General features: G+C 43.9%; 1 protein-coding gene across 1 annotated transcript in view; it reads right to left on the reverse strand.

Moving 5' to 3' along the window:
- The window catches only part of ACSS3 (acyl-CoA synthetase short chain family member 3), a 150,889-nt gene extending 141,808 nt beyond the window's left edge, over positions 1–9,081 (reverse strand). The window contains exon 1 of the mRNA XM_025881249.2: positions 8,646–9,081. Within this exon, the coding sequence (XP_025737034.1) occupies positions 8,646–8,962 (317 nt within the window). The 5' untranslated portion in view covers positions 8,963–9,081. The remainder of the gene's footprint in view (positions 1–8,645) is intronic.
- Between the last annotated feature and the right edge of the window lie 906 nt (positions 9,082–9,987).

The raw sequence follows: 9,987 nt of genomic DNA on the forward strand, positions 1-9,987 counted from the left end.
TTGGCTGAGTAGCTCTTTATTGCATTGTTTAGACTTTTCCATGGAGTTTCTTCCAGGAACATCTAGTATCTAAACAAAAAAAGATAAGACCACACAAAGTTCAACTTGCAAAAACAGGGAGACCTGTTGATGAGAAACAGGTTTCAAAATAAGCAAAATTCCGGAAATTTAAATCGTGCCGGCCGGCTGCACAAGCCACACCGTCTTTGGGGTGATTCGTGGTGGATGTTTTGAGGGCAGCTGACCTGCAGCCTGCACTCCCCAGACCACCTCCTGTGGAAGCCTGAGCTGGCCGTGTAGCTTTCTCCCTTTGTCTCATAACCATGTCCACCAACGAGAATGCTAATTCACCAGCTGCCTGCCTTAACAGATTCAAGAACAAGGGGAAAGACAGTACAGAAATGAGGCGGCGCCGAATAGAAGTTAATGTGGAGCTGAGGAAAGCTAAGAAGGATGACCAGATGCTGAAAAGGAGAAACGTTAAGCTCATTTCCTGATGATGCTACCTCTCCACTACAGGAAAACCGCAACAACCAGGGCACTGTAAATTGGTCTGTTGATGACATTGTCAAAGGCATAAATAGCAACAATTTGGAAAGCCAGCTCCAGGCTACTCAAGCTGCTAGGAAACTGCTTTCTAGGGAAAAACAGCCCCCCATAGACAACATAATCCGGGCTGGTTTGATTCCAAAATTTGTGTCCTTCTTGGGCAGAATTGATTGTAGTCCCATTCAGTTTGAATCTGCTTGGGCTCTCACTAACATTGTTTCTGGGGCATCAGAACAGACCAAGGCTGTGGTAGATGGAGGTGCTATCCCAGCATTCATTTCTCTGTCGGCATCTTCCCATGCCCACATCAGTGAACAAGCTGTATGGGCTCTAGGAAACATTGCAGGTGATGGTTCAGTTTTTCGAGACTTGGTTATCAAGTATGGGGCAGTTGAGCCACTATTGGCTCTCCCTGCAGTTCCTGATATGTCATCTTTAGCATGTGGTTACTTATGTAACCTTACTTGGACACTTTCAAACCTTTGTCGCGACAAGAATCCTGCACCCCCATTAGATGCTGTTGAGCAGATTCTTCCTACCTTAGTTCATCTCTTGCATCATGATGATCCAGAAGTATTGGCAGATACCTGCTGGGCCATTTCCTACCTTATTGATGGTCCAAATGAATGGACTGAAATGGTTGTGAAAACAGGAGTTGTGCCCCAGCTTGTGAATCTTCTAGGAGCTACTGAATTGCCCATTGTGACTCCTGCGCCAAGAGCCATAGGAAATACTGTCACTGTGTCCTGGACAGATGAACAGACTCAGGTTGTAATACTTGCTGTTTTTCCCAGTCCTAACGAACCCCAAAACTAATATTCAGAAGGAAGCTACGTGGACAATGTCAAACATCATAGCTGGTCGCCAGGACCAGATACAGCAGGTTGTGAATCATGGATTAGTCCCATTCCTCATTGGTGTTCTCTCTAAGGCAGACTTTAAGACACAAAAGGAAGCTGTCTAGGCTGTGACCATACAAGTGGTGGGACAGCTGAACAGATTGTATACCTCGTTCACTGTGGCATAACAGAACCACTGATGAACCTCTTAACTGCAAAAGATACCAAAATTATTCTGGTTATTCTGGATGCCATTTCAAACATCTTTCAGGCTGCTGAGAAACTTAGTATAATGATTGAAGAATGTGGAAGTTTGGGCAAAATTGAAGCTCTACAAAACCATGAAAATGAGTCTGTGTACAAAGCTTCATTAAACTTGATTGAGAAATATTTCTCTGTAGAGAAATAGGAAGATCAGAATGTTGTGCCAGAAACTACCTCTGAGGGCTATACGTTCCAAGTTCAGGATGGCACTCCCAGGACCTTTAACTTTTAGATTGTACAGCTGAGGCAGAAAGTTGTTGTGTACTCTGTTTGGTAGAAGTCTGTCTTACTGTTTCTCCACCAAGAACTCTTTTTAAATGTGTTTTGTTATTGTAGCACTTTTTACACTGAAACTCTACTTGACCAGTTCCAAACTGTACAACCTGAATGAAGTTCCTCCTCTCAGTGGGTTTCTTATTTCTATGTGGAATCTCCTCTCTTGCAGGGTCTTGTAAATAACGATTAAATTCCACTTTTTTCTTTAAAAAAAAAATAAGCAAAATTCCCTTCACTCCTATGTCACAGATTTCTTCACTTCTGCCTTTAACCATGGGTTTCTCCTAAAAGGGGAGGAAGGAAAAGTAAAGAGAGGGAGGAAAGTATTTCATAGCTCAGGTGTGTCTACACACTGTCATTCCGTCTCCCCTTCCTGTCTCTGTCTAATTCCTCCATGGAATGTTTACCTACCATCAGCTCACTCCGTAATGGCTGCTCTGGCCGTGGCCTCCGACTCTCCACTGACATCACATTATGAAAAGTCACTGAGGATTTCTGAATCAGAACTGCTCTTTCAATCCTCCATAGCCTTAAAACATCCCCAGAGCCTTTGACCTCTACTGACGTTCCTACTTTTATCTCTTCCCTTCTTCATACTCCATGACACTGAAATAACCTGCTCTTCCTTCTCCTACTTCTTTGACCAAGCCCCATCCACTCTTACACGGTATTTTTTTTCCTACTTGTCTTCAAAGTTTAGTTCTTAGTATGGTGCTCTTCCTCTCTCTCTCTCCCTCCACCCCCCATCCCCACTCAACATTCGCCAGGCTTTAACTCTACCCACCCCGCATCCCCACTCAACATTCGCCAGGCTTTAACTCTATGTCTTTTCGACTTAGAGTCAAATCTATACTCCTACAGCAAGCCCCCTCCAGGTTTCAGCCCTTTAAGTTTCATTTCACAATCAATTCCTCAACTTGGATATCTGACTCACTTTCCTGCAGTTGCCATACATAACTCCCTTCCTTCCCTGAACCCCACTTCCAGGCAGTCATGATGTCGCATTTAGCTTGGGATGGCAGCTACTCAGTTCCAGCCAAGTGTTGCCCATAGCTGCTGGATATTCCACTTTTTTGTCAAAAGAAGACCAAAAATTGAATTGATAGTGGAAATGTAGATTTTAGGTGAAATCTTCCAATGTTTAAATACTGAGAACTACTTAAAGAAACAAAAACTCAGTATCTGGCTCAAATAAAACCTACCTGCAGGCTTAGAGTCAGATTGTGACTTGTAGCCTAAGAAGTGAAGGCAAATCCTTTTGCTTTCTATTCCAAGATTTCTGACACCATCCTGAAACTACCTTCTGAATTTGAGTACAGTAGTGTCCCCCACCCCCCCTTAACTGTGGTTTCACTCTGCTGTTTCAGCTACCTAGGGTCAATCTGAGGCCTAACATTTTGTCACAGGGCCTATGTCATTCATTTCACTTGATCTTATCACATAGGCATCTTATCATCTCACACCATCACAAAAAGAAGAAAGGTGGGTACAGTATAATAAGATATTTTGAGAGAAATAGACCACATTTACATAATGTTTACTAGAGTATATTGTTATAATTGTTCTAGTTCATTAGTTGCTGTTAATCTGTTACTTTGCCTAGTTTACAAATTAAATTTTATGATAGGTGTGTACATATAGAAAAAAAAACAGCATATGAGGGTTCAGTACTATCCACAGTTTCGGGCATCCACTGGTGGTCTTTGAATGTATTCCCCTTGGGTAAGGGGGACTACTGTACCAGTAACTCAAAATAACCTCTACAAGCCAACTGTTCTACTATACATAAGCACACTTGATTCTTTCTAACCTCCATGCCTTTGTCATGTTTGCTCCCCACACAAAAAAAGTGTTTTTCTTCTAACGTCCTATTTTAAGATCCAGTTCAAATGCTACCATATTTCTGAAAGCCTCCCAGACCACATTAGCTTAAGGAATATCTTTCCCATATCCCAAAGACATTAATACCTAGTATTGTGTGTCAGGCACAGCCCCAAGCATTTTACAAGCTCCTCCCTACCCCCATATAATTCTAAAAAACTGATACTACCATCATTCTCATTTTACAAATAAGGACATTGAAGCTTACCCAAGGTCAGTGGCAGAGGTGGGGCTGAACTCATACCTATCCTTTTCAAGTGCAGAAAGAAAAGTAGGAAATTCGTGTTTTGGTCATCCATTATGTGACATGTTATGTACCACAAAAAAATCTAAAGTTCCATAAATGACTCACAAGACCATTTACCATATGGCTCTCTTCTTCCATTTCTTTTTTTTTTTAAAGATTTTATTGATTTATTCATGAGAGACAGAGAGAGAGAGAGAGAGGCAGAGGGAGAAGCAGGCTCCCAAGGAGCAGGGAGCCCGATGCAGGACTCGATCCCAGGACCCTGGGATCATGACCCGAGCCGAAGGCAGACGCTTAACCATCTGAGCCACCTAGGCGCCCTCTTCTTCCATTTCTTTATAATTTCCTTGTCATTCCTTAAGCCCCAGCCGCATTAGCTTTCTTTCAGTTTCTACAATCTACTGAGCTACTTCATATCTCATGGCCTTTGCATATGCTGTGCTCTTTGCCTGGAATGTTCCTCCCCACTTTTGTCTAATCTCTACGCATTGGGATCTCAGTATAAACATCATTTCCTCAAGACTCCTTCCATGATCTTCTAGAGAAGACTATGTTACATCCACCACTAACCATTGTATTTCATAGTATCTATTGCAATTCTAAATAAATAGCTTTGTGATAATTTTTTTTAATGTATGTCTCCCTTGCTGCTATGTGGTAAGTTCCTTCACAATCTCTTCCATCATTTTCTCTGTAGTATCCACACAGTAAGTGAACGACTGATGTCTTTAATTCTTATAGACCATTTGAAGACTTAGAGGAATTAAATAACCTTTATTTCATAGCTAGTAAGGAACTGAGATCTTGCATGTTGAAAAACCTACACACTTTCCATTATAGAAATGTTAACCAAGTTGAAATCATTTTCTAATAATCTGCATTTAGTTGGAGTCCTTCCTTTTCAGCTTATGGTCGCTGTTGTTATATATGAAATTCTAAATCAAATAATATATGAGAGTCTTATCATGGAATGCTGTTTAAATAAAAATAAGCAAAAAATGGTTTGCATTGCTTGCACAGAAAGAACAAACCGATGACCTAGACAGAAGAGTAAACCACAATGAGTAATGCAAAAGTGGACTGCCTAATCTTTACTTCAGAGGGTGGCAGCTGAATTTCAATTTCAGGCTAGGCAGCAGGATGTCTAATTCATGAGGAGAAAATAACCCAAACATCCATTTTGTTGTTCCAGGATTAGAGAAATTACTCGGAATTCTAATTGCTTCACCTTTGACTGCAGTTTTCCACTGAAGTCTCTAAAATAGAGACTTTAGTACCCCAAAAGCCAGGTGTCAACAATGTGAATTAACCACCAAACTGTGAGAAAAGGTGGATCTTCACAACTTCCTAGAGCACCTACATGTAATTGGGATTTATTTTTCAAAGATCTCAGAGATTACAGTACCAGAAATGTATTTTACAGGGCTATTCATTTCAATGGAAACTCCCTTCAGTTTATCACCCTTAAGGATTTCTATTCCATGTTCATACTCCTGCATCTGTAAGCTACTCTTGGATAGTTAGCTTATGCCACTGTGAAAGCTCATATGCATTAATATTTATGTGTTGGAGCTTTTGATAGGCCTACAGATGCTGAGGGGAGTTTACTTTCATGAAAACAGACAAGATTATAATGAAGATGGAGAAGTCAAAGGGCACCAAGGATCTTGATTCCATGTAAGTCAGCTCCATCTAGGAGAAGAAAGCTACAGCAACCCCTCCTCAGTTTACTTAAAGGTTTGGATGTCCACATGTCCATTACCCAGATCCCAGATACACAGAAAATAAGCAAGTCTCTTTCACATCAAATTTTGCTCATATCCCCTTACTACCTCCCAAAGACATATGGAAGCAAAAATCATCACATCTATGTATTCTGTTACTTTACTAACATTTTTTAAACTCATTATGTCAGCTCTGCCCTAGATCCTAGGGATATAAAGACAAAACAAGAGAAAGACATTCATCCTGCCCTTGAATTTAGCTTCATAAAAAATTGTTAACCCATAAGGAGTGTCTTCAAATACGTGTCTAACACAGTAATGGATTCTATTTGAAATTGAAACTGCTTACTGATGAAGTTTTAGATATATGGTCTCCCACCTCTATTTCCCTGTCGAACTCTGCTCTGCCAACCAAAATTCTTAGTAAGATCAAATCATACTGCTGAAATAAATACAAACTCAAAGACTTATCTTTATTCACCTTGATCTTTTGGGCTGCTATCAAACAGATATGGCCATGTGATTCCAAGAGTGCAAAGACAGAGGAGTTCAGATACAGTATTATCAAATGTCAGTGATCTAAAATGTATTGAATTTTTCAAAATACAAAGACCCTTTCGCAAAAATTTCATTAAAAACATTTCATGCACACAATTTTAGAAAATTTAGGCAAACAATTAGAGATTTAAGAAGAAAAAACAAGTTAGAAAATCTCCAGGTCAAGAACACACAGGTGGCTCCGTCGGTTAAGCGGCTGCCTTCAGCTGAAGTCATGATCTCAGGGTCCTAGGATCCAGCCCCGCATGGGCTCCCTGATCAGCAGGGGAGTCTGCTTCTCCCTCTCCCTCTGCTCTTCCCCACCTCTTGTGCTGTCTCTCTCTCTCAAAGAAATGAACAAAATCTTAAAAAAAAAAAAAAACTCTCCAGGTCTAAAATACCTATTTGATGGACCTTTGACTTCCACATTCTCTGCACTCACTTGGGCCCCTGCCAACCCCAACCAAAGCTCTAGAAACCTGTGCTTTCCCTTCCATTGTCACTGCCACTGCCTTATATCTGGCCCTTACTGGTTTTTACTTGGAATATCCCCATGACTTCTTAATTAACTTCTCTGCACATGGTTTTAAGTTGGGGGCTGGTCACATAAATCATTTTCAAAACCATACTTTATGACAGATATGTAGACACAGAACTTTGAGAACACACTCTTAGGAAAGACCATAATCTTTGTTTTGATCTAAGAAACACAAGGAGGGTTTCCTGTTCCTGAAAGAACTGTGGTGTAAGAGTGGAAAGACAGCTAGCTACTCTTCCTCCAACATTTATAAAGTCTATTTCATCCAAGACATGGTCTTAATTCTTTACCCATTTAAGCCTCATAATATTTCCACATTTATATATGAGAACACTGAAGCAGAGAGATTAAGTAACTCGGCTGTGAACACACAGCCAGTAACTGGGAGACCGAGAACTCAAGCCCAGTATTCTGGTTCCACAGACCATGCTCTTAGTCATCATGACTCATTGGCATATATGTGTGTATGTGTGTGTGTGTGTACTTATATGTCTACGTGTACTGATTTGTCTACATAAGTATACTATATACACACACATAAATATATGTATACATATAGACTTAGACATATAAATACACAGTGCTTGGATCACTGTCAGGCTTATCAAAGAGAGTTAGTCAAACTCTACTGAAAAACTTAAACCAGAAGAGAAAAGGTGCTCAGATTCTAAAGGGAAAACTATGTAGATTGTCCCAAACAACGAAGAGAGGGCATGACGACAATACAGAATAGGCTCTGGTTGGCTTGCCTTTCTCCATTTCAACAAGGAGACATTTATCAAATGCAAACCTGACTGTGTCATTGCGCTGCCTCACTACTGGGAATTTGGGAACTTGGGGAACCCCACTGCAGTGTTTCTCAAACTTTTACAGGAAACATCTCTCCCTGATGGCTGGCAGATGAGAGCAACCACATTCTTACTAGGCACCTAGCTGAACCGGCAGCCACAACTCTTGAGTTTTCATAGACTGTGCGCCTCACCCTTACTATTCTGACAAGTTTGGCATTTATTCTACAATGTATCTGTTTTGTTGTAATGTAAAAATAATGTTTATAGCTACTTAAAACTGCAACTCTAGACCAAAAAAAAAAAAAGTACTCCTACCATGGTTTCTAGCACCACCTGGCCTATATGTGCATAATTTTGGAGTACCTCATATTGCACCTTCACACAGACAACAGCGCTATGGATCTAATCCAAGCTGGTTCACCAGCCCCTTCTCCCACCTCTCCAGCCAACACAATTATTTGCAACCATAGTAACAGTCAAATTTCAGCCTGTTTTCCAATCCCTGGTCTTTAATAATTAGATCCTTCTCATCTTGCGAAGATATACCCATCCTCCCAAACTCTACTTGGGTGTGATTTTACTGAAGTCTTTCCTCAATTCTCTGCCGCCCCGCAGTGTGTGGATACTTGGTAATACTTCCCTAGTTTATCACACTGTTTGCATTTGTTTCCGTGGCTGTCTCCCATACTAGACGGGGCTGTCCCCGGAGACAGATCCCTGCTTTAGTCCGTGTAACATCCCCAGTGCCAAGTACAGCCCTGCCATACTGGTAAATCTCTGGGCCATTGGAAACTGGCCTTATAATGAGTAACCCAATCCCTCAAGAGAAGGCAGGAGAGGTGACCATAAAATTTAAATTAAAAACAAATCGAAAGATCTGAGCACATCTCCAGTCTTGAATTTCTTTCCTAATACAATGCCAGGTTCCCCGTGAAAGGGATGTTGAGCCCAGTCGCCCAAAAGTCATGAGAGATCTGGCTTGGCGAAGGAGTCACTCACCAACTCGTGGAAGGCGGGTATCTGTTCTCCAGCGTTTTGGTCCAGGGCTTGTACCAGCTGATCTGCTCGGCTGCTTTGCCCCAGAACCGCTCGGGGTCGGCCACCGAGGCCGCGAAGTGGGTCTTGTACTCGCCGCCGCCACCACCGACCGACGACAGCGCTCGGCAGCCCCGGGCCCCGAGAGCGCCCCGCGGGCCGGGGGCCACGTACGCCCTGCGGGCCAGGCCGGCTCCCCGGGCCGGAGAGGACCCAGGCAGGGATCCCCCGAGTCCCCCGGCGCCGGTGACTTTGCGACACTGCAGCCAGGACGGCTTCATCGCCGCCGGCTGGGCCGCCTCCCCCTCGCAAGCTGTGCAGCTCGAGGTCCCAGAGTGCACTCCTCAGGCGACAGCCGGGGCGCTCCCGACTTCCAGAAGGTGGCGGGCAGCGGGCGGGAGGAGGAGGCAGCTCCCAACCGGAGCCCGGGGCCCTGGAGTTTGGAAGGCACACTAGGGCTGCCGGGAAAAGCCGACCTGGAGCGGCGGGAGAAGCAACAGGCTGGAGTGGGGGCTGTGGGGGGGGGGGGGGGGGGGCCGGGGCCACACCGGGAGAAATCCAGCCCCTGCGTGCGTCCCCAGCCGCGCGGCTCCCCCACGAGAAGCGCCCTGTTGCCGCAGAACGTCCTCCCTCCTCCGACACGCCAGTGGACCTCCGGGGAGGCCGACGCACCCATCTCGCTTTCAACAAACAAGTTTTCAAACAAACAGGTTGTGCGCAGTTTCTGTGGCTCCATTTGTGCGGAGCCAGCTGGTGGAGACGCATCGCCTCTGGCCTGCGGCGGAAACCAAAACCCCCGGGCTCTGCGGCAAGACCCCCGCAGTGTTCGTTTCCTTAGTTTGTTTTTTTAAACTCAGCTCAGTCCCTGGTTATTAAAAACACCAGCGGCTCCAGGGCAAGGAGTGCTCCAGGATTTCATGACAGCTGAGAGGAGTGGAGTAGGAGGTTGCGCAACTACTGACAGTAGGAGGAGTGGAGGAAGGTTGCGCAAAAGTGGGGAATAGTGATTGACCGGCTACTGGGGAAGACAACCCCGCGGGGATGAGGAGCTACCAGCGCTGCCCGGATTCCTCCCACAGATCTAGAGGTGGAAAGCGGAATGGACTTGTTGCATTTCGTCCCCTCCAATTTGCCTCTGGAGTTTCTGGGGCCCTTTTCTTGATGGGTGGGGTGGGGGAAGCCAAAAGGAGGAGCTAAATAAAGGTAAAGTGAATCAAACAAAAGACAAAGAGGAAGCTGGGGAAAATTAAAAGACAAAGGCAGTATAAATTACTATCTGGGCTTAACATTCTACAAGCTCCTTCAC

The sequence above is a fragment of the Callorhinus ursinus genome, unplaced genomic scaffold (assembly GCF_003265705.2).
Source record: "Callorhinus ursinus isolate GAN/ISIS: 27379988/994484 unplaced genomic scaffold, GSC_fseal_2.0 scaffold14, whole genome shotgun sequence".
NCBI classification, from domain to species: domain Eukaryota; kingdom Metazoa; phylum Chordata; class Mammalia; order Carnivora; family Otariidae; genus Callorhinus; species Callorhinus ursinus.